Below are 26,489 nucleotides of genomic sequence, written 5' to 3'. Positions count from 1 at the left end.
TTAGTCGTTTTATATACAATGTATATACCGTATTGTCATAATACCAATATTTGTCATCATATATGATGAGTAATATTTAGCAACGTAAATGTGCAGTTCATATGCACAAACGAATACTGATCTTTATGATATTCAGGTTTTTGTACATCGCATATAACATGTCACATAGGAGGTCATACGTGTTGACCTTCATCTATTGTATTTGTTCATCTGTGTATGGAGAGGATTAACGCCATTAAACGCCATTAAAACTCCATCAGTATTAGTGCGTAGTTCAGTGAACTCACCGGATCGCTATTCCAAGTACTTTGATAATACAGATAATATGTATTAATGGGTCGAGGCGATTGCATTGAAAACCTTATAAATTATTCATAACAGTTACGTAATCAATCGATAGTGCGGACACTTTTCATTTGCAAACCACCAAAATTCGTGATCTTTTAGCGTTGGAAAAGAAACCACGTGAATAGAGTGCCCACTCAAGAATATCAACTCTCTGATATTAGTACTGATATATCATACGCTGGCGAAATTACGTAATTAATCGGATTAATTAACATACTGAGAAATAGGTGAAAACAATTTTGACAAAAGGAGTTGTCCTTGTCAATTTGTAGACATGTACTTTTGATTATTTACATAGCTTCTTCTCCAATCACTGTGTAAAACATCCATCCAAAAATCTGATTGCTATTATTATATGGATGAATGGACATATCACAAAAGGATTGCTTATCTCAATAGGGCATGTACTTAAGCATTTTTTTAACTGACCGGCGTTATTGGGCGTTTTATCGGAGGTCACCGAGTAATGCCGAAGATCAAAATCGATTTTATGTATTGTGTATGTATCATAGGACGCTCGTATTAATTGTCTCTATGCGCTTGAGAATTCAACAATATAAATAATGGTAGCTCTATTATAATACACATTAATGTTTTAAGCAGATAAAATTCCAAAATATAATACGTTTTCTGCCTTTGCTTGTCACGTGGTAGGCCTATGTTGAAGTTGCGATTATATTTTTAAATAAGTTTCAGCTGAATAACAAGAAGACAAGTGGCCTAGTGGTCTAAGGCGCTAGGCTCATAGAGTCCTAAGCGTTGCGCCGTGAGTTCGAACCCCGCCTCTGCCAAACTTTAAAAAAGTAAATTAAAATTTGACTTTTTTAATTTCATATTTGGGAAATGTGACTGGGAGAATTTATGTATGGTGTGGAGTGGTGTGATAGGGCATGTATTTTAACTGGCCGGCGCGGTCCGGTGACTAAGTCTTTATTGGGCGTTTTATCGGCAGTCAACGAGTAATGGGATTTGCTGAAGCATGACACTGTAAAGCAATGGAAGTTCAGAAGTAAACACAGCCAATCACGACGGGCAATCATATCAAAAATGTTGCTAACAAAGTGTTAGATTGTTCCGGGGATTGTTCAAAATAGGCATATTTTACTCGAAAGATACAGTTTTGCAAAAAAATAACTTTTGCAAAAAAATGTCAACGCTGTCTCAGCCTGACCGAAAATAGATAGCAACGTACTCTAACATCGAATGCGTAGTCGTGTGCAAATTTCTCTAGAGTTCTCTACAAGAAACATCCCAATCCCACCTTCGCATTGCGTCCTTTATCATGTGGGTATCTATGTCGCTATGGTGGGAATTTGTTGTGTACATTTCTCCGATAGCAGACAGGCACACAAATTCAATTACTGCGGGTAAAACTTTCCTGCAGTTCGCCATGTTGGCTCTCAATCTCCAAGCATGCTGTACGGATCATACTTACTGGGGACCATCACGATCTTCCACTACGTGTTTCAGGGCTATTTATTATCCAACTTAGTGAAGAGTCACATATCGTGTTCCATTAAAAAAAACGTCAGTGATAACAGTCAATGTCTGCAGACGAAACTAAGTTGGACGTGGACAACTTGAGTTCTTAGGTAAAATAAGGCAGGAACTATTGTAGGAAACAGTTTGACAACTCTACAATTTTCTTTTATTCAGTCAGTCATCGCATTGGGGGGACTCTCAATCCATACAATACTTTAAACCAATGTAAGCTTGTCCCAGCAGCTTGTGAATGTGACTAGCCAGGGGCCCTGTGATTTCCACATAATTTGACCCTAGCCCTATTCAGTATCCGTGGTTCAAAACCAAGCATCAAAACATGCCTCCGACCCCTTCAGTTTTAACATCATTCTTTACAGATACTAACGAGGTTGATTTACGTTGATTCCACACAGAATAAGGATGTGGCAATTGTTTGAAAGACGGCTTCGACGTATAAATGCCGAATTCAACACCCGTGTCATTTCGCAAATTCACAAAAAAAACACTGCATATGAAGCATTGGCACTTCCGTTTATTCTAATTTTCGATGTGTACGTAACTTGATAACATAAAAGTCATTTTGCGCATATTCGTTTGCAGCTCACATATCTAGAAAGTACTAAAACATACTTACGTTTCTGAAACTGATGTTCATCAGAAACTTTTGTTTATATTCTTCCTGGCCATTCTGCCTCGCCTTCAGTTTTCCGTTCCGCTAAATTGGAGTTAGCCGAGCCGGAAACGCCATCAACGGCGAAAAGGTGCCAATTATAAGAATCGTCTATAGCTTACCCTTTTCCACTTTAATTATAGGGAAAATACAACACCATCATCGTCGAATGGCAATCAGGGAGTGACTATCCTCAAGCAGTTCAAAATACGCGTATTGTAGCCAAACAGATTCAACTTTTTCTACAGCACCTTTCCAATGAGGTTGGGGTTCCAATTGGAAGCCTTCATATGACAGGACATAGTCTAGGTGCTCATGTTGCAGGCCTTGCGGGGGCACATCTAGCCGGGGCGGTTGGACGAATAACAGGTTCGAGGTTTTGAGCAATAAAGGGCCTATAAAGGTGGTAAAGGACCAATTATTTTCTCATATTTGATACTAATCTTGTCATCATCATTGCTGTCGTTGTCATCGTCATCATCATCATTATCGTCGTCGTCTTCATCATCTTCATCGTTATTGTTTATTGCTATTCTTATTGTTATCATTATACATTTATTTTTTCCTAACACATGACACAGGTCTCGATCCCGCCGGTCCGAGTTATCGCGACACGGATCCATCTTGCCGTATTGATGCTGGCGACGCTGTATTTGTTGATATCATTCACACTGCCAAAACCACCATTGGAATAGACATACATGTAGGTTTTTGCGTTTTTCCCATTTATTCTCCCTTTATATTGCTATGGTAATTAATCCTGTTACATCACTACTTCTACAGAATAGAATTAATACCTTATGCTCCCCTCCGGCCCGCCTTAAAGACTTGTACACAAAGGGTCAGTTTATATTAAAGAAATTGGGTCTGTAATTGGACTTCATTGTTAAATATGACGCGTAAATGAATCTGATTTAAATTCATATTATAACATTTGCTGAGGAAGACGCCCTCAATATTTTTCAAAATTTTTTACACGTATTGATATTGTACTTTATTAAAACAACATACCCTGCAAAAATCAAGACTCTAAGTGCTGTAGTTTTGTCAAAATCCGAGATTTTGAATAATACGCAGTGTCAACACCCTGTATTATAAATATTTTTTTCATAGCTCCATACTCCGTTGGTGCCGGTGAAATCAATATTCTATTGTTGACATAGATGAAGAAAGTTTACACATGCATTGTGAAATACACGTGTGATCGAATATTCAATACAAGCACCTGGATTTTAGGTGAATGGGCTATTTGTGTTCCTTTATATGGTCGAATCCAACGAAAAGTGTACACGGCATGTTCAGGGCCATAACTTAAAAGTATTAATCAATTGGCATTCGTTTTTGTATTGTGTTTATTCGCCTTGATCATACGCTTCGCGCCATATATAATAAGACCCCTTCTGTGAAAAACTTAGACACAGAGACCCAAAACATGCTATTTTTACCCATTTTTTCAAAATATTTCTTAAAGTATTTTTAAAAACATCTAAATCAGTTATGAAAAGAAGTCATTGGATTGAATCTAAATTGATTTTCTGAAAGGTGTGTATTCAAAGATTGCCTGTTCAATTTTTCACATATTTGTACATAATTATGAATTTTTTGTGATAATATTTTGAGTGGTATTTTTTCACATTACCTACGAATACAATTTTTCATAGCACTAGATATATCTTTAAAAAATGGAAATCACTAATAAATGCGCAATTGATACAAACTTTGATATGTCCAATACTGAAATGCATTGCATTCGGACATCTTTATTATTGTGTTTAGCTGCCAGAAATTCTAAATGGCACAAAGGTAGGTTTGGTAAAAAATATGCATTACCTCCGAATATATGTTAAAAGCTGTGTCATTTCCACAAAGTGAGAGAATAGTAAACAATAGTTAAGCAATAGGTGCAGGGTAATACACTCTTTATTTCTACCAAGTTTCAATAGCCTGCGTTTAAATATTTCTGAGATGTCAACAATAAAAGCAAGTATTCGTAGGTAAATTTCGGTAACCGAATGTTACCTACGAATACAATTGTTTATCATGACAGTATTGTGAAACACCGCCATTCATGCCAATGCCCATATTGGTACATAACGAAGGCCTGTGTGTTTAATTGCTATCAAATCATATGTCAATGAAAGTTGCGAATTCACATACATGCCCACCATGCAAAAGTGAATACGGCTTAATTGTTGAAAAATATGTACTGAAATAGACGACGGTCTGCTCATTTGAAAGAAAAATCAGATTCAAAGAAGATTAGAAGGGGATACATACTTGGATTTGTCAACTGTCACGTGTGCTTCATTTTAAATGTTTACCGACCTTCTGGTTTCTGAGTAATTTGTGTCCAAATTGATTTATTCGAAGGTAACTTTTGACGTTTTCGCTAAGGTTACCTACGAATACCATGGAAAAAACGACCGTTCTCATTGTTTCATGATCTAGACAACACAGTGATGGACCCTGGTATAAAGCTAATTGTAGTTGCCCTCAAACGAAAGGCCACAAGACGTAACTGACTCCAAGATGGACTTCACAAGTCTGCAATAACGGTTTTAAGCGATTTGTGTGCAATTAAGCAAATTAAAGTCACTTTAGTGCCTTTGTTTCTTACTTCAATCCTCTTTCAACCGCTGTGAACCGACATTATTAATACATGATAGGGTCTAAAGTATCAATAAACGCACATAAAGAAAATAATACATTCAAAGTGCTTTATAAAATGAAGTTTTGATTGCGATATCCACCAAAAGTCTAATTCTTACCTACAAATACTGAAATGTTACTTACGAATACAGCATAATACATGACATGTGTAATGAAGTGTCCCTACCAATGGAAATTAATTGTCAAAAACTTTAAGCGGTACCCCAGGACACTATTATTACCCATATACGGATTCATTCAACAATTATTTATTATGTAAAATTGCTGATTAACTACTTGTATATCAAAATGAAGTGGTCAAAATCTTGCTAAAAGCATCAATTTTTTTTTTTGGATCTAAGGTAATAGCATTTATTCATTTGGACGTACCATCTGAAAGAGATCTAAAACTACCATTTTATTAATTCATTACCATAATAGCAAAATTTAAACCTCTAAACTCAATACACTCTCAGATCGTCAGACAAATGTCTATTAAAAATTCCACGATCTAATTATTCTCTGGGAGACCGTGCTTTTTCTACTGTTGCACCAAAACTTTGGAACTCGCTTCCCTATAATCTGAGACAATCAATTTCTGTTGATCAGTTCAAATCTGGACTCAAGACTTTCTTATTCAATGCTGCGTATAATGTCAGTGTTTGATTTATCATGCTTTTATACTGCTCTGTATTTTTGTTTTACATGTATTTATGGATTCTTTGGTTTCATGTTGATTGTACATGTATTTTGTATGAAATTGTATTGAGCTAACAATTTGGATAGCTGATTTGTTTTAATCAGCTATACTTTTTTGTAAACTCTGTTTTCATGTTTTCTGCGCCTTGGATTAGATTTAATTTTCTAGATAAATGGCGCATTATAAATGCTTATTTATTATTATTATTATTATTAATATAGATATTGTTAAATCGCTCATGTTACCTACGAATACCCGGGGTTCTTCACCTTTTCATTGTATAAAGCGTTAGGTGTATGCGTATAATTCCTAATATTCTTGAAAACATATATCCTACTCGTTCTTATACAATGTGTAAATTGATTCATACTCATTTGATAAATAAAATACAGAAACTGACCTAAACTTCATTTTCAAAAATAAACTAGCATAAATTGACTAAGATCATATTGATCGCATTATAAAAATAAAACAAATATTTTCTGGCTGAGCTAGCATTTTTCTGACACCCTGTGGTCTACATTACACGAAAAAAGCGTTAATGGGAATATTCCATTTGTTTTAGGTTGATTAGTATTGCGATAGTGAAAGCATCCTAGTGGTAATCGTAGGTAACATTGGGTTTTGATATCACATTTACTATCACACGTCCTGGATTTATTTTTCAAGATTAGTAATGGCACTTTTGGTTCCTATAAGGCCAATATGTCATCAATCAATGGGCAAAAGGAAAAAATTGTGGAGACATTTTTATTTCGGCCCGTGGACACTTTTGGTTGGATTCGACCATATAATTGTAATTCTCAAAATTAAATATATCACAATTTTATCTTACGATTTTAAAATCGTTACGCCGAAAATGCAATAAAAATGTATCCAGAGCCAACAGCAATGGTCGCTAATTAGTGTATTGCATTTCAAAACAAATCGAATTTCCTTGTAATAGCAACACCATTATGGATACTAGAGCATGCGCAAATCGTAATAATTTGTAGAATAGAACTTGGTGGTGTCTCACATGATAGTCGTACTATGCTTAGCCTGAGTCGCTCGGCCTATCTCGAACAAAATCGCCACGCGTAGAAAATTTTTTGACACGAAGATATAGGGATGATGACGCTGTGCGTCGTTTAATTATTACGATGGAATTTATTATTAGTACATACACGATGTTCATAACACAGTACGTAGGTGGCGTACGGGACGGTAACCTACATAACAAAGGATCGTACCATAACACGACCGAAGGACGGACACGTATTGGCGATAAGATTATACTATTTATTACCGGCAGGATGGGCCATAATGTGTGCTATGCTCCATAGCGAAGCGATTCATTTTTCTTGAATTTCTACTTTTTGCATGATTTTATTGGTGAATGGAGTAGCCTACTAAAATACCACAAGACTAAGTCTGAAGTGCTTAAATTATAGTAAAATTTAAGTTTTATATGAAATCCAAAGATCTCCGGTTTTATTCGAGTTCACCGATCGAGTTACGGCTTAAAACATCGCGTACATGTGCATCATTGCATTTTTGAATCAGTGACGTGTAAACTGTGTGCATCGCTATTCGTCTTACGTCTTGTTTGTAGATCCCAACTGCGTAAAGCTCCGGCAATAATCTTGATATGTTGATACAATTGACGAGCTAATACACGCATTGTATAGGGGCTGGAATGAAATAGCAATTTTCTTCGTCTTACCTCATTTGTTTAAAGGTAGAAATGTGTCCGAATCAAAATGGTCTATTAATACGACACTTTAAAAAAAAAAGACTTTAGATTTGCAAAGCCCCGTGCGAGTTTCCCCCTCCCACTCATCTCGTTTTCTATCTCCCCCTCTCGTCCTCTCCCACTCAGTTCAGTCAGTTCATCTTATAATTCTATTCACTGTGGTATTTTCAGCTACTCTTCAGCAAAGTTTATCCTCTCCTCTTCTTCCCTATCACTGTTATGTTTGGTTTGTTTGATTGGTTTTTCGTTTGTCATCTTTTTAATTTTATATTTTCAATTTTCCATGCTCAATTCAAGCACTCTGATTGGTTGTAAGTTTTAAAATACTTCACTCTGTTATCACACTAATGCCCAGAGTGTTGACCCCGGCGTTCACATTTAATACAAACGTTAGGTATAAGATGACAGAAAGAGCCTTTGCAATGCTGGACAATTAGATATTCTAAAAATATTTGGTGCCATTCAGCTGCTTGATTGTTGGACAAGGTGCGGTGACCCTCAACATCTTTCCAAGAATTAGAGACTGCCAATTTAAGTTTTTACAATACAGTATTGATACTACTTTATTCATCCATTTATTTTAATAAAAATATCTTTGTGAAAACCACAACTTTTAATATAACACACGAAAGTAGCATGCATAAACAATTATTGTACTCCATGACATTTTGAAAAAAAAGCCAAATTCAGTATGACCAGGTCAGGTTGGTATTAGAAACCTTATCTATTACTTACGATTTGACACAAAAGGTTTAATCCAAAAGTCCATCGTATAATGCAATAAACCTCTCCTGTTCAAGTATGCTACAAAAACATTTATCCTCGGCGTGAGAGTTCAAAAACAGATTTTGCTCTTTTGGTTGGCATCGAATTTACAATTCTCATGTGGGGAGGTGGGCATTATACAATTTGTACATTGCAACACAACTTGCAGAATTGTTGTTTTTGATTGAGAAAACATGTTAGAATTAGTTTTAGCTCTCTAGGCCAACTATAAAACACCTTTACAATCTGATCTGGCAATGCTGCTTTAACAAGATCTAACTTTTGACACCTTAGTTTTGTGGCCCAATAATGTTCCTGCATGACCACCGGCTACAAAGAAGGACAACTCTCTCAGACCCCTGGCAAGTCCATATTTTCGGGAGAAAAAAAAAAAACTGAAACCTACAGTGTTGCCAGATGTATTTATACCCCTTTAACCATCTGGGATAAAATATTTTACATGAACTAGAAAGCCAAAGGATCAAAGTTTACATATTTGAAACGAAAATGGGTGAACTTTTAAAATTCGAATGGAAGTTTATTCAAATGTGGCAATTTTTCGGGCAATTTTGAATATTAAATTTATTCAAAACAGGCAAAAACAAGGAAATTTGGATTCTTGGCTGTTATCATTGCATGCAACAAGCAAAAATGTAAGTTTTCATTTGTTCATGCTTTTGGCTACTCAATCACACCCGTGGGCTGTATGAGAACAAAAGGTACCTCTCCTCAAGTAGGCGCCTTCACGTGACTTTCGTTTATTCGCTTATTGACTGTAGCCTTACTGGTAAAGCATTTATACGCTGTCAGGTCAGTAACCGATTTAATGGCGGAACCCTTTTGTCATGAACAAAAGGTACCTCTCGATGAATAGTCGATGAAACATAATCTATTCAATGCCCCCTCTATGTTATTACAGCTCTTTGCATATCACCGACTTAGCGCAACATTATGCCAACTACTTCTTGGAAACATTGGTTATACTTTGATCAGCGCGTAACAGGCGGGCCTTATAACATCGCGGATTAATATCAAAATATTTTATTTTGAGAATATTCTTGTGACATCTCGCCACAAGCATCAAGAATTATTATTCAAGTCCTATACTTTGTCTACTTTCTTTAACATACAAAATATGGACCAGACAGATCAACTAATAGCACTCTTAGCGTGGGTCTACTTTTCGGCGTAGTGGTAAAAGCCTAATATTTCCCGCCTATTACGAGCTGATCAAACTATAGTATGTTACGATGCTAGACTGTTTTCACGAGTAACTTCCGTCTAACCGGGAACACACACAAGTCAATGAAGTCGTGCATTAATATATTAATACTTTCGCCTCTCAAATGTGAATTAACTGTTCTAAAAATTACCTAAATTAACGTCCGATCTTACTTGTTATCATTTAAGCCTATTTAGGGTTTGCTGTCGACGCGCTGACATCATTTTTCATATTTTCCTGTTTTTAGTGTGGTGATATAGACTTTTGGCCTAACGATGGTTGTTGCAGTCATTCGCGTGCCTATGAATACTTTGCTGTCAGTATTGAAGGCTTATGTATCTACAACACCGTCGAGTGTGGATCCACATCATGCAGTGACTGTCCTATAATGGGAATTAATGCGGACAAGAGCTCCAAGAGAGGAAACTACTGTATATCTACGGGTACCATTTCTCCATTTTGCTAATCCACATGTGAACTAATCCATTTTAAGAGGTCCCCAAGATTCCTCATTGGATCCATTGGATCGGACTTTCTGCCAAAGTAGCTCTAACTGACATCATAGAATGGAAAAAACATTAGTTTTTAAGACCTCTTTTGGTTTACTCCAACATTATCCATGTTATCACTTGGAATTCCTGCTAAAGTAGCTCTATTCCTTGTCAGTTAAAATGTCTTGGAAATAGCAGTACGGCATAAAGTCTGAACAATAGAACATTGCATTTAATGTTATCATCTTGGATATTGCACATCAAAGGCATGTTAAAAAAAAATAAGGTTGATTTCAAACTCTAATGGTGATCCGGCAGGTCAAATTGCTAGAACTAACACTAATCACACCTAAACAGACACAATGCAATTTGTAGCTAGGGTTCGAACTCGCAACCTATGGATTATGAGTCGTGCGCCTTATCCACTCGGTCGCACGTGCTCCTCAGGTTGCCTTTATTCTGTTGTCCATCCTCTCTCTCCTTCGCTATTTCCTATACCAAAATTGTCCAGGCGTTCTGGGTCATTGGGTTCGAAATCCACGGGTCTTCATTATAGGATAAAACTCAAATTTAAATATTTCAATGTTACCCTGCATTGATCCATTTTTAAGACTCTTATAAATATGTTAATATATAGGTAAATACTATGGATTGGTGTTGGAGCCAGCATTGTTCACTTTGTTGACGAAACTTCAAATGCCAATACGGTAGCATAATATTGTCGGACTTTTAGCCGAAGTGCCCAACTTATTTCGAACACTGCCCTCAACTAATCTCACTTGTGGACGGTATACTGAATATTGTAAAAACGACAATGGGGAACACCGGGAGGGGGTGTCAATCAGTCGCAAATGGCATGCAATAAAATACAGAGCATACAAAAGGAAAACATTTTACTGGATATTTTGTAAGCAGATTAATGGATCTTTATACACTAGATACCATCAATATATAAGATTATAGAACAACATTAATTCATTATAAAATATCCCAATTAGTAAGACTGAGTATTGATTAAAATTACTTTGATAGTTGTATGATACTTGACAATCTATCAAAAACAACTTGTTACTGCAGTATAGTGAAATACACATAGTATATATAATTAATAAGGTCCAAAACCTCAATTCCGTGACCATTCTCTGGCTAGTAAGGTTTGACGATTGATTTGACTTCCATGGACCTTTGATTTGACTTCTATGGACCTTTTAGAAAAAATAGCCACATGTCCTTCGCAAAAATCCCGGTATTTTTTGCTTGAGGCCAAAATCAAGATGGCAGCCAGCGCCATTTTGAAAAATTAAGTTTTGAACCTGAACACCTATAATCATGTACATGTACAAAGGCAATTTTTCGACCACAAGGATTCGAATCTGACATTACTTTGAAATCCCAGATAAGTTTTGAACCAGAGCACCTCAAATCGTGTACAAAGACCCTTTTCAGGTAAATCGGCCCTAAGGAATCCGAATCTGCCATTCGTTAAAACATAGTTTTCATCCACAAATCCAATATGGCGCAATTAGTAGAGCAGAAACGGATTATATCGTATGGCAACAATAGGGAGGCCTACTGGATGTGGCTATCCGACTCCTGGGCGATGCTGACAGCTCTCCCTGCTGATCAGGTCGCCTTCCTTCGCTCAGTCCATCAACATTATCAAGAGAAATCCATATTCCAACATGGCCTGGGACATGTGGGTCGAATATACCATGAACAAGGGCAGCGAAAGACTGGCTTTCCATAATGCCTTGGTCAACTGAAAAGCAGCAACAATGAAGCACATAGAATGCGACCCAAAACGGATACGAGAAGATGAGCAGTGTGTGCAGGACCTGATCGCATGCATGAGTTTCGTGTGACCCACCCTCCGCATCCTACATTCAGCCATGCCTGCCTCTGATGATCTTATTGCATACTTCAACAAGCACGTGCTGTTGGTTCCCACTGCACCAACATCCTTGGCCAGTCTGAGGCTGACACTGTCTACTTTTCCGTTTACGCAGTTCTGGGCGAATCGGGCTACAGTGGTCCTATTGTCATCGATGCCGCGGATACCGATGCCTATGTCAGGCAGCTTTCATCTCGCGGCAGCTCGGAGTTCTCTGTATCAAGAGGAAGCTGGAAATGGCCTTAGCTGGTGACTGATGAATTATCAGAGTGTATTGTACAGCTGCACTGTATGACAGGGTGTGATGCCAACTCGGGTTTCTACGGCAAGGGTAAGAAGTCGGTGTATGACCGTTTGGTGAAGAGCCCTGTGGCCCAACAGCAGCTCTCAAGGTGTGGAGATAGCACGGCAGTCATCTATGCATGGCGACGAAAAGAGTAGCACCATGACTGAGGCCCGTGCAGCGAAACACTGAAGAACATATCATCCGTCCGTCTCTCCAGATACAGATAGCTTACTTCCTCCGCGCAAACTACTTGGCATATCTTGTGCGTCATCCCTCGAAGAAGCATCACGTCTCGCCACTGGTGAGTGGGTGTCACTAGGGGAGGAGGAGGATTGATCAGAATCTGATGTTTCGATCAGAATCTAGTGAGGCAGAAGAAGAATGTTAAAAAAGATGGCGATGACAGAATATCCTTGTCCGACTATAATACGGTCTACGTGATGAACCAACGAGGCTGCTTGTTGTTTACCTCAGTGTTCTAGATATTTTTAGAAAGTTTATAGAGTAGCAGGGCAGTTGTATTTGGGTATCCAAGATAATTAATATGGCCTTATGGTCTACCTATCCAAAAAAGTGTCTTTGTACACGATTTTATGTGCTCAAAAGTAATGTCAAAAAAATGTCAGAATCGAAATCCTTGTGCTCGACTTACCCAGAAAAAGTCCCTTTTTATATGATTATAGGTACTTAGGCTTAAAACTTTTCAAAATGGAGCCTGCGGCCATCTTGGATTTTGGCCACTAGCGCAAGGGAGGGACTGGGGGCAGACAATGGTCATGGTTTTGGACCTTATTATCTCACTGTAATCTAATTCACCATGTCAACTTGACAAAGATCAGTTAATCTAGGTGATGAACCAACGAGGCTGCTTGTTGTTTACCTCAGTGCTTTAGATAGTTTTAGAAAGCTTATAGAGTAGCAGGGCAATTATTGTATTTGGGTATCCAAGATAATATGGTCATATGGTTGTAATTATTTATGGTTATTATAATATATAGAAGAATAATATAAGAATTCATCACATGAGAGTTAAAATATTCTGACATTTTGACGTTTTTGGAGATGACAGTATATTAATTTTTTTTTATCATAAGCTTTAATTAAAATGACATAATTTCTCAAGGTTCCCTCTTTCTTTGACATTGGAAATTTCCGGTAAATATTTCTTTGTTTTTGATTGTTCATTTCCGAACTTTCCAATATATCCAAAATCTTCTTAAAATGTTAATCAGACCATTGTAATTCTTGTGTCAAATTCACAAATCATTTTAGAATTAACCAAAAAGGGGTTAATTCATGATCCAAGGTTTTCTCATTCGAAAGTCACATTTTTGCTCTAGCGAATGGGGCTATTTTGGATTTCTGGGCGAAAATTGTGTCAGAACGTCAAACTAATGCCAAATTCGGAATCCTTGGGACCGACTTACCCGACAAAGTGTCCTTGTGCACGATTTTAGGTGCTCTGGTTCAAAAATTTTTTTTTCAAAGTCTCGGATTTTTGGGTTAAAATGATGTCGTAATGTCATATTCCAACTCCTTATGGTCTACCTATCCGAAAAAGTGTCTTTGTACACGATTTTATGTGTTCAAAAGTAATGTTCAAAAGTCACCCCTCACTTTTTATATGATTATAGGTACTTAGGCTCAAAACCTAATTTTTCAAAATGGAGCATGCGGCCATCTTGGATTTTGGCCACTAGCACAAGGGAAGGACTGGGGGCAGAGAATGGTCACGGAATTGAGGTTTTGGACCTTATTATCTCACTGTAATCTACTTCACCATGTCGACTTGACAAAGATCAGTTAATCTGACCATGATAATATAATATTCATACCATGTCGACTTCACATTGACAAAATTTCCACTTGGTAAGCCAATTATCTCCTCATCTGGATGGCGCTTACCACGTTCCGTAGTTTTAGCCCCGCCTGTACTGCCAACAAAGAGCATGAGCACAAGTAATGTGTACAGGTGCGTGTAGACTTGTTATGACGTATGGCGCATCCCAGATAAAAACAAGTTTAATTAAACGTTCTGAAAACGCATCATTCTAATCAAAGACTAGCACGATGCCAATTCAAAATTACAAATTGATTTTCTTGCTCTTGCTCTTTCTTACAAAAAAGCCCATCGTGCATAGTAATGCAGAAACAGAACTTGAAACTGTCACCGAAATTGCCACTGTCTTCTCAAATGTCGCCTTCACCGAAACAACACGTGTTGACCATACATGGGATAATGATAGCATGATAGTAAAGAAGGTAAAGACGGATAGCAGAGAAGATGAAGACGGTCGCGATTCTGATATCATTCGATTGGTTATCGGTTACACTTTCATCTTCTTTACTATATTTACAATCTGTAGCAACGGATTAGTTTTGATAACATTCTTGTCTCGACCAAACCTTCGAACCTAGTTTTTGATAAGTATTGCTGTATCTGACTTTAGCGTTAGTATTATCAGCATGCCTTCATTCTGTAGTCAGATAATTTTGGGATATTGGCCTCTAGGTCGGGGCATGTGCGCCCTGATTACATTAATTGATATGATATCGGCTCAGGCATCCAATCTAACAGTCATAATGTTATCAATTGTACGTAGTAAATAGCAGTTACAAAGCTGGATTTTGCAGAAAACCCCATTGAAATTGAACAAACAGTTCCAAAGAAATGAGCAATTAAAGAAAACAACAGGAAACAAAAGAAAAATTTCTTTTGTTTGGCTATATCTCAAAATCAATATTTCCGAGTTCCGACTGATTTTGCTTGATTGCATCACATAATATTACTTTGATCATTATGTTGGCTAAGAATTGTCAATTAAAAACATTTAAAGTCCCAGCAAACATAAAAACGTGATACGGAACATAGATATTAATTAAGCGTAGTGTAGGTGAAAAACACATAGCTTCATTCGAGCGAAGACACTCAGGCCCACAACTCTGCGTCCTGATACCTCTCTCACCGAAAACGGTCCCAAATGCAATCGATTTTCTGTAAGTGTATTTTCAGGTCGAAAGGTCGGTGTGGGGGGGGAACAAGCGATTTTTAACAAATATATTTTGGGCACCGTTTCTATATTATGCTCTAAAAAGGTGTAGGAAAGCGTTAGGAACACGTTAAAAAAATGTGCTGCTCGCTGCGCTCGCACTATATGATAAGGCGATTTAAGGTTTTCAATTCGGGTTCCCCAAAATTTTGCATGTGTAAAGGGGGGCAAAAGATTGTTGGCATGTCAAAGGGAGGGGGGGGCAAAGAATTTTGGCACGTCAAAGATTTTTGGCACGGCCATTTTGAGAATTTACCACCCGGGGTTCACATAATTATTGCACAGCCCATTACTTAAAATTCTAAATGCGTTTCCTTGGGATTTGTATTCTTACAAATACGTGTTTTAGGCAAATCATTATGTTTTGATGGCAGAATTGGCAAGAAACAAAACTTTTGGCAATCTCTCAGTTACGCCATTTTGACATGTCAGCTGGGTACCAAAAAGTACTCAGCTCAGATGAGTGCGTAAATCTCTTGGAACCGCACGCGTAGTGTATTGCGTTTAAAGTTTGTTCGGCTTTATAAGGCGGAAATTATTCGGCTTTTGTTTATACTGCGAGCGTCAATAAAGTCCCACCTCACGCTCGCGTAAATTCACATTATTAGACAACGCACAACTAGCGTAAGCACAGAGCCCAACACCGTGCAAGCAATTCTATATCAATACACAGTGGTATGAGTCTTATTATCCACGCCTTATATATACCGAACAATCTTAAGCCAACACAGCGTTAGCGAATTTGAGTCTTCAAGATGAATTTCTCGTACTGTCTTGCCAAAATATGGCAAAATTCTCGCACAGTCAAAGGGGCAAGATTTTAGTTGTAATGCGATAAGTGTGGGAAGCTCCAAATTTTGCGTGGTATCATTTATCACCAATATATTCAAAATACATTGGCTTGAGTGTATAAGATTTGGGTTGGTGTATAGTATAGTTCTGTATTTTATTGGCAAAATTATAAAAGTGAAGCTGATAAAAATTACCTAATCTGGTGGCATATGCAGTGGTGGATTTAAGGAAAAGAGCCCTGTCGATGCCTCCAAACGGCTGAAGGCGAACTGAATTTGTTTCTGGTGGTTGAAGCATCAGGAAAGTTTACTCAAATCAGTCTGTTACCAGCACAACCAGACACAGCCCCCCCCCCTCACCCATCGCCATGATGTTGATAAACAAAGTTTCGTGTAAAGGTGTGACACTGCACCGGTTGAGTGTTGGTCTTGAAATTCACCTGAGAATCGCACTCGACAATCTCATACCTAGCGACAACGTTCATTTTCAATTGGACGAAATGAAACGAACTAAATTGCACGATGAGTAACGTAAACTATACAATGTGTCATGTGACACACAATCCACCAATCAAATGACAATGATCTATTTAGGTGTCCTATAATATTAAATTATTAGTGTGATCATATTGTATGTGCATTTATTGTTCATGTGTATCAATCATGTTTTACTTCTCATTAACGATTCAGATTTGGGTCGGTCACACACCTTTGCACAGCATTTTTATTGGGCCTGAGAGCACATCAAACATATCGAATTACATCCTGAATACAAAGAATGTCCTTCTGATAACAATAATTTAGATTTTTTGACAATTGTTAAAATTGATATTTTTGATATTTAACAGTCCTCGAGGAAATATTTATAAATCCAATTATATTTATTTAGCTGGGAGAAAAAGCCGACGATCATTTGAAAATGTTGACTTTTCGTAATAAAGATATACTTTTTTCTCAATAAGACCTAAAAAAATTAGGTCTTTGGGGGGAAAATCTTCAATACGAAAGGTCAAAATTTTCAAATGATCGTCAATTTTTAATAACTTGCCATAAAATGTGTTCTATATCGCCAATTTCAAAATAATTACTTGATGATACCAAAAGGACATTCCTCGTATTCAGTATGCAATTAGATATGTCCCATGTGCAATTTCTGCACGGTCACTCATTTCTTGAGCAAAACATTAATATCCAGGGTTTCCAGACAAGTCACGTCGGTTCGCTATCTCTAAGGTTCGCTATCACTTATTACAAAAAAAGGTCCACTATACCTACGGTTCGATATCACTAATTTGGAATAAGGTTCGCTATATCTAAGGTTCGCTATCACTAATTTGAAATAAGGCCCGCTATTTCTAATTTTAACAAGCCAGTATCCCTAAGGTTCGTTATCTCAAATTTGAAATAAGGCCCGTTATATCTAAGGTTCGGTATCTCTAGGATTCGCTATCTCTAAGGTTCGCTATCACTAATTTTAAATTAGGCCCGCTAACTCTAATTTTTAATAAGGCTCGCTATCTCTAATCTAAAATAAGGTTCGCTATCTCTAATTTAAAATAAAGTCCACTATCTCTTATTTAAAATAAGGCCCGCTATAGAGAAAAATAAATAAATTAGAGATAGTGGGCCTTATTTTAGATTAGAAATAGCGAACCTTATGTATAGCGAACCTTAATCAAAATTAGTGATGGCGAACCTTAGAGATAGCGAACCTTAATCAAAATTAGTGATAGCGCACCTTAGAGATAGTGAACCTTAATTAATTAGTGATAGCGAACTTTGATTAAAATTAGTGATAGCAAATCTTAGGTATAGCGAACCTTAATTGCAATTAGTGATAGCGAACCTTAGAGATAGCGAACCTTCAATAAATAAATGATAACGGGCCTTATTCAAAATTAGTGATAGTGAACCTTATTCAAAATTAGTGATAGCGAGACTTATTTAAAATTAGTGATAATTAGTGATATTGAACCTTAGAACAAGCGAACCTTATTCTGAATTAGTGATATCGAACCTTATCGAAACCTTTTTTAGGTATAGCGAACCCTTCTCTCTATTAGAGACATGGACTTTACACTTTAGTGATAGCGAACATTAGAGATAGCGAACCTTAGAGATAGCGGTCCATAGAGATAGAGGGATGTTGCGAGACATGTATACAAAATTATACGAGCTGCAAGACAGTAGAGAGATTGCGATGTTCCAAACGCAGCACGTGGAACGTACGTTTTTACGTACGTTAATACAGTGTTAAATATTGCTAGTCTCGGTTCCAAACTGGATTGTGCTCATTCGTCACGAAGGAGAACAACCCAGCAAACACAAAAACGTTTTAAAAACGTTTTAAATAAGTTATATTTTGGCTTTTGGTTTAGGTAAAAACGTTTTAATAACATTAAAATTTCGGGTTATATAAAGGTCATGATAACGTTTTAAAACGTTTTGTATGAAAACACACTACAACAATATTTTTAAATGTTTTCAAAAAATGTTATTATAAACTATTTTTGTAAACATTTTTGCCAAATATTGTGTCAATACTTAAATAACAGTATGTCAAAATGTTTGAACCCAGCAAACACAGAAATGTTCTTAAAACCTTTTAATAACATTTAAATGGGCAAACATTTTTCGCAAATATTTTTTCAACCCCAAAATAACATTCTGTTTAGAATGTTTTGTATTAAGTTTTCAAGAATGTTTTTGGAATGTTATTAAAACGTTTTTATACCTTTTATATAACCCGACATTTAAACGTTTTTTGTAAAACATTCTTGTTTGCTGAGCAGTAGATTATCAAAAAATGTTTTTTAAGGTTATGAAAACGTTTTATACTCTTAATATACTCTTTATATAACTCGACATTTAAACGTTTTCTGACAACCTTTTATAACCTTTTGCGAATGATGTCGAAAACGTTTTGTGTTTGCTGGGAAGCCAGCTGGAATAAAGACTATAATATTTGATCTAATCTAATCTAGGTCGATAGAGGGCATAGTGATTGAAAAAAATAACAGTAAGCTGAATCTCTGCCTAATTCAAACAGGCCGCTTTTGATTTTGACTAAAATTTTGACCTACATGCTGATTAAACTTAATTGTTTTTTGTGCTCCCCAAATATTATAGTTGCCCCAAAACATATATTTTGGTAGATTAAAGATCACTACATCCCTACATCATGACTTTACTTTCAAAATGAGACTTTTTCGTCCTGAAAATTGGGCGCGTTGCATGGACTTAGACATGAGGTAAAATCAGCAACATAGCACCTGCGTTTTATTCTACGTTGGAATCCAAAATGGGAAATCGCAATGTCATTTTTGTACGCAAAGTATCACACACATTTCAATGGGCAATCTCTGCGTATGAATATTGCGTTTAAATTTAGTCCATTTTTAACACATCGCTGTACCTTTATTATATTGATTTGTTACAAACAAAAGGGATCATAATAATAATTAGACTTTCCTTCGTATGTTCATTATCTATGACTGTCTTTAACATATCGTGAAATGGACACATTTTGTGCATTTTCAACGATGTATCTACGTCGATTTCGCACGTGGAATATCTTCAAAAATAGCTAAATACGTGACCTGGCTTCGATACAGAGTACAGGAGAGTGGTTTTGAATAGATCAACGTACGTCCGATGTCTACGTTTGGAAATTGCAATGTCTCTATTATCTCAGCGAAAACTGCAAAACAGCGCGATGAAAGCAGAGAAACATTTACGTGAATAACTGAGCAGAACATTGTCAATAGTTTAACAGAGGATAGTTCAGACTGTTGATTTATTTTAATTAATAATTTTTCTTTGATCATTTTTGCTTTCCAGAAAAAAACATTTGACGAAGGTATCACAGGAATTATTAATTGATTGACGTATATTATATAATAGTACCCTTACAAATCCATACTTATTGATCGGATCAAATTTAATTATGAATTTGCAATAATTTTGTAAGTGTGTATACACTGCCTCATTTCAAATATATAGTTTTAGTTTTGGTTTTGGTTTTGGTCACGTAGTTTCCTATTGTCCCGCCTTACCACTTGAATCATAAGATATCGAACTCATTGTTTCTACCTTTTGTTTAAAACCGAACATTTGTGTCAGTCAGTTTCGGTTTTGGTTTCAGTTTCTTATAAGTGGTGTGGATCGTAAAATTATTTGATTTGAAGTTACCTACTCTAAGTATACAAAAGAAATGTTTAAATTTCGCAGTGCAATATTCACGAGCAGAGAAGTCGAACAAAGCAGTCTACATTTGAAAGCATTGATTTAGTTTGAAAGCATTGACTTGAGACTACGAATTAGCCTAAGCTGATTTCACTGTGAAAATATATAGACCATCGAAATATTTCCACAGACATTACAATAGCCACTTGACAGATTATGACTTCATTGATATAAACACTATTATACGCAACTCTATTTATGTGCATGTCGCATGACGGAAGATCAATATCATAGAAAGCTGGTTTAAACTAACTTTTATTCAATTTATTTATTGGAGAATAGAGAGAGAGAGAGATTGAAGAGATCGCCAGGGAAAGAGGGTATATGTGTGTGTGTGAGGGGGAGGGGGTAAGGGTAAGGGAGAAAGAGAAACAGAGGGGAGAGAGCATTGGAAGTGGGAAGGCAAGGAGGGGAGAGGGGGCTCAAGAGTGGAGTGGAATAATAGGAAGAGTCGATATCGAGTGTGGGGAGGGGGAGGTGGAGGTTATATATAGGTGGCGGAGGGAACATAGGTAAGAGGTATGGGTTGTGCTTTCCGGAGAATAATCTAATTCATAATCAAATCATCTACATCATCATGCATCGTTTATATTTCAGACAAATAAACAAAACACCCCCCCACCCCTCAATATATGCACATGATTTCTACATGTAGGCCTAGGTCTCGTATATATCCATAACTTATCAAACGAATCTCGGAACTCGGGTGTAATTTATGGTGTCATGGAAGTGTGCCATCTACGGCAAAAGTCGCCCGCGTTGATAGAATATCGATAATGAAAATGTTAGCACAATAGGCTATTATATACGTATGGTTATAGGGCATTATACTTTTGATTATATATACCCTCTTGTGTCCTCCCAGCACAATAGTGTTATGATTGCATACCAGTTCATCTCCACATTTTAATCCCTTGATTTTTGGTTTCTGAACAATAGAGAAACCAAAACTATATATTGAAATGAGGGAATGATTTCTATGAAAAACTAATTAAAATATTTTACATTAAATTTATTACATATGTTGTATTAAATTATTCTTAAATATGTTGTTAAGTATAAACAACACATAACAACATATTTAATATGTTGTTAAGTATTAACCCTTGGTACCAATGTATAGCTATGGGTATCCTCTCTCCAGTGATACCAAAATAAGTACAAACAATTTACATGACGTCATAATGTGATGGCACCCATGCAAATAAATTCTGGCTATGTACAAAAGTATAGACAAAACTGATTTTTGGCTAAAATTCTACAAAACTGTGATTTTCACCGAATTTTTTCCTCAATATAAAAGGAAATGACTATCAACAAGTAAACAGTCAGTAGCTCTTGGAATAATTTCTCAGGGAGGAAATAAAATCATTAATATTACTGTAGAAACCACCAACCCCCTCCTCAATGGTCACCTTTGACGGCCGGTCCTACCCACAGGTAAGGTCGTGGGCTAAAACATTTATTAAAATGAGCGCAAAGGATGGATCTACGATTAGCTTAGGTCGTTTGGGCGTAAACGCGGTTTTTTTTTGTGACGGATGAAAAATCTTCTAGGGTTAAACACTCTAACGGAAGATTTTAACTATTAACAACATATTCACAACATAATTTAATATGTTGTTAAGTATTAAACAGTTTAAAGGCCGCATTGAGAGGTTGTGCGTGCAACTTTGAAAAACGTAAACATAATTCAGTTAGCAGCCTGCACAACCGATTCTTTAGAAATGCTTAGTCGCGCTGAAAGTCGATCGATACATGTTAAAATCAGCACAATTCAGAGATACACCTTTTTGCTATGAAATTAATTTTCTCGGTCAAATATAAAGCAATATTTTTTTTTTTTTTTCAGTAATGTCAGTTAAAAACTTGTTGCTTGGATATACATTTTTTTACAAATCCTGGTGTTAAAATTAAGCATCAAATTGTGTCTTTTAGTGTGATATTTTTAATTTTTATAGGCCTTCAGTTCGCACGCGAGCTTTTTACGGAATTCATTTTTTAGCGTCTCAAACTAATATAGTTTGCTAAAGAAAGATATTTCCCACCTCTGTAAAGCACATCGTGTGGGTCTATATATTATAGTTTTGTTAGAATTTCCGTTTTTATGTTACCCTTTTTCCCTTCCTACTCCGAAAATGTCTAACTCAGTACTTTTATCTCGAGAGCAACCAACAGAAATAGTCGATATTTCCTTTGTTGTTTATCCAGGTCAATTTTCCATTGAAAGCAAATTGCCCGACCAGCGATTTGGTAGCCCAAATCCCCAATTGAGTGTTCTGGTTAAACATGATCAGTAGGAGCGCTATAGGCCTGGGAATTTCTTTGCTATATTGAAGTTCTAGCAACACTGTAGCCATGCCGGTATTCCTATTAAACCCAGGGATATCGATCCACAATGCTAGTATTAGCCTATAGATTTCACTCGTTGATTTTGAAAAATGGTCAGCCGGCAGTTAAAATAGTGAAATGAAAACGCAAATTCTGACAAAACTATGATATATCGCTCACGGTGATGTGCGTTAGAAAGTTGGGAAAAATCCTTCATTAGCGAACTATCTTACTTTGAAAAGCTAAAAGGTTGATCCAAAAAAGGCTCGCGGACAGAGTTTAAGCCTATCAAAATCGAAAATCTTACACTAAATGACTAAATTTCACGCCTAAGTTTAACACTAGAATTTGAAAAAAATACAGTATCAAGCACTACAATTTTCCTGACATTTACTGAAAAAATGAAAATGATTGCTTTTCATTTGGCCGAGAAAATTAATTTTACATCGAAAAGGTGTAACTAAAAATTTAGCTCATTTCAACACCAAATTCGATCGTTTGTATTGCCTCATTAAATGACTGAGTGAGCCTTGCCAAACAAAAGAATCGGTTGTGCAGGCTGCTAACTGAATTGACCATAATATGCATGCATTGTGCACACACTTTAGGGAGACGCGATCTTTTGTGCGTAATTATAGAGGGCCAGGGATTCACCTCTAAACGGCCGGAAAGCATCCTGAGTTTCAGATCAGTTGGGGCATCCAGATGGCAGACGATACCTCTCGGTCAAGGATGGGGTGGTCGGTGCTTTAAGTTATATCCAATGCTACCCAAGTAAATCTGTTGTACCTTGTTATTTTACAGTTGTATATTTTGCTAAAAAGTGCCATTTTATGCTCTTAAATTCAGTTTGTTTTACCGTAGCTTAGGATTGATTGTAAGGCAACTCGTAATAAACAGCGCCGCTCATTATGACGTCATGCGTCATTGGGAAAATCTGAGCGCTGTGCGAATCAATCGATATCCCGATTGGCAAACATTGACTTCCCATTGCAAACCAATGACGATACCCTTCAGGTGTCGTCTTATCTTATACATGTGAGCCCAGCACTATATGTTTTGATCAAGATACTTTTACCCCGGCGAATTTGGACAAATATTACCAAAGTTACAGCAATTTTGTCATCGCTGTTTCGAGTCAGTTTTGCAGCTCGGAACTCGGGATTGCAAAATCTAAGTAAATCAAACTGTCGAAATTTGATTACTTCCTATCATATAAGGAGGTTTTTTCAGCAATCGGGTATGTTTTTAGCGTAAAGTTGAGAGTCATATTTTACTTTTGGTGCCGAATTCAGCAACAAGCACTACCAGGAAGTGATTAAGCACGATCGATATGCATGGATCAAATGGTTGTTGTGGACGTTAATTCAATGGTAAAACGTATTTGTGCATGTGGGCGAAGCTCATTAGCTATGCAAATGTCAATCTGCGCATGCCCAGACTGCCGATCGAAATTATGTAGTGTCAATGGAGCAGTTTTGTATGTGCGCAACATTTGTTGAAGCTATTTCACAAACATTTTCAAAAAACTCTAGAGAAAGAATGAGGCTATAATTCTGTTGAAATATCAAATTATTTATTCATTTTTTTAAACAAATCTAAAATAAAGGAAAACATGGATATTTTGCACTCAATAGCGCCCTCTATAATTTGATTTTATATTTTCCAGAGAAAATGGAATGTTTAAAAAAATCTAACTCCTACATTTTTTAGGTTTATTTATTATCTTTCATTTAAAAAAATAATTAGGTTTCTAACATGTTTCGTTGTGTACCTGGACTCTTTTGAAATCCGACACCCAATCAATCCAAGATGGCCGCCGATAAAATATGCAAATTAGGTAAATTTTGCATTTTTTTATTTTATTCAATCCAAGTGTCCTTGACACCATAATATGAAGCGTCTAGTAGGTTTAATAAGAAAAAAGAAAATGGTCTCCTCATCTGGATGGCGCTTACAACGTTCCGTAGTTTTAGCCCCGCCTGTACTGTCAAAGAGCATAAGCACAAGTAATGTGTACAGCTGCGTGTAGACTTGTTATGACCTTTGGCGCATCTCAGATAAAAACAAGTTTAAACGTTGTGAAAACTCATCATTCTCATCAAAGACTAGCACGATGCCAATTCAAAATTACAAATTGATTTTCTTGCTCTTGCTCTTTCTTACAAAAAAGCCCATCGTGCACAGTAATGCGGAAACATCTTCAGTTCAAACTGTCACCGAAATTACCACTGTCTTCTCAAATGTCACCTTCACCGAAACAACACGTGTTGACCATACATGGGATAATGATAGCATGATAGTAAAGAAGGTAAAGACGGATAGCAAAGAAGGTAAAGACGGACGCGATTCTGATATCATTCGATTGGTTATTGGTTACACTTTCATCTTCTTTACTATATTTACAATCTGTAGCAACGGATTAGTTTTGATAACATTCTTGTCTCGACCAAACCTTCGAACCTATTTCAACTATTTCTTGATAAGTATAACTGTAGCTGACTTTAGCGTTAGTATTATCAGCATGCCTTCATTCTGTGGTCAGTTATTCTTAGGATATTGGCCTCTAGGTCGAGGCATGTGCGCCTTGTTTACATTCATTGATATGGTATCGGCGCAGGCATCGAATCTAACAGTCATAATGCTATCGATTGATAGATTTGTTTCATTGGCTAAACCGTTATGGCACTTAAAAGACGTACCAGTGGCAGGGCTGTGAAGTTCATAAGTACCGCGTACGGTTTATCGCTGTTGATATGGTTACCAGTTGTCATTTACGTGTACATCCAGTTAAGACAACAACCTCCTGGTATCTGTTCATCACAATTTGAACAAATTTGGTTCGGAATTCTAGTTTCTTTTTTGCTTTATTGGATCCCGTTCATCACACTTCTTATATTCAACACCCAGACATATTGTATCATCAGAGCAAGGCGCATGCAAAATACAGCTATAAATTCTGCTGGTTTAAATGGTCCAAATCACCAATCAAACAACAGACTGAATATCAGCGACCAGACCTCTGAACTAGCCAAGTGTAGCAAGAAGGAGCAACCACTAGAGCCTGCTGTAAATTCAAAGGAGACTGGCAGTCACTCTGGAGAAACTAAAAGTCAACCTGCACCGTCAACACTATTGGTTTCTCGTGGAGTTTTATCAACCAACAACATTGCAACATTTATGCAACAAAGGTTAAATGAGAGTAAAATAAAGGCAAGAGAGAGCGAAAGACGAGCTGCACGTACGCTGACGCTGCTGGTAATGGTGATGCTGATAACCTGGACCCCATGGGCTTTGATGATTGTAGTTGGATCTTTCTGTCCCACGTGCTTTCCATTGTATCTGTATGAGGTATGTTTTTATGTATAGCATTTGGTTTCTTTGTTTGTCATGTTTTTGTCGGTTTGCTTGGTTATTATTACCTATTTCTGTTTATCGTCAGTTATCTGGGAATTTGCCAGGGGTTTTGGCGCCCGGGGCAAAGATACAATATGCTCCCTAAAACAATTTAGAAAAATGCATAATAAAAGTTTTGATTTTCGGTCTTGAAACGGTCTTTAATATGACATTTATATTGAAATGCGCGCAAAATCTTAGAGGTAGCGCAGAATCAATCTAAGGACTAATATGGTCAATTCGGCGCCCCTAGGATGACGCCCGGTGCACGTACCCCGTGTCACGGACTACGTGCCCTGATCTCATAGTCCTTATCAATTATTTTCAACTCAAACTCACAGTGGTGACTGCAATGTTTCAATATTCATCTCCTAGATATGGTGGAAGTTTATAACCTTAAACATATTAAATTAATCATTATGCTACTGTCTCGATGG

The 26,489-nt window shown here is 36.8% G+C and overlaps 1 protein-coding gene across 2 annotated transcripts in view; it reads left to right on the top strand.

Moving 5' to 3' along the window:
• The window catches only part of LOC140148147 (pancreatic lipase-related protein 2-like), a 28,761-nt gene extending 17,709 nt beyond the window's left edge, over nucleotides 1–11,052 (top strand). For both annotated transcript variants that reach the window (XM_072170018.1, XM_072170010.1), the window contains 3 exons: nucleotides 2,644–2,869; nucleotides 3,082–3,203; nucleotides 9,819–11,052. In XM_072170018.1, the coding sequence (XP_072026119.1) occupies nucleotides 2,644–2,869; nucleotides 3,082–3,203; nucleotides 9,819–10,037 (567 nt within the window). In that variant the 3' untranslated portion in view covers nucleotides 10,038–11,052. The remainder of the gene's footprint in view (nucleotides 1–2,643; nucleotides 2,870–3,081; nucleotides 3,204–9,818) is intronic.
• The last annotated feature ends 15,437 nt before the right edge of the window (nucleotides 11,053–26,489 follow it).

This window comes from Amphiura filiformis, chromosome 1, assembly GCF_039555335.1.
Source record: "Amphiura filiformis chromosome 1, Afil_fr2py, whole genome shotgun sequence".
Lineage (NCBI taxonomy): Eukaryota > Metazoa > Echinodermata > Ophiuroidea > Amphilepidida > Amphiuridae > Amphiura > Amphiura filiformis.
The sequence above is the reverse complement of the archived record's forward strand: the minus strand, read 5'-3'. Positions and strand labels throughout refer to the sequence as shown.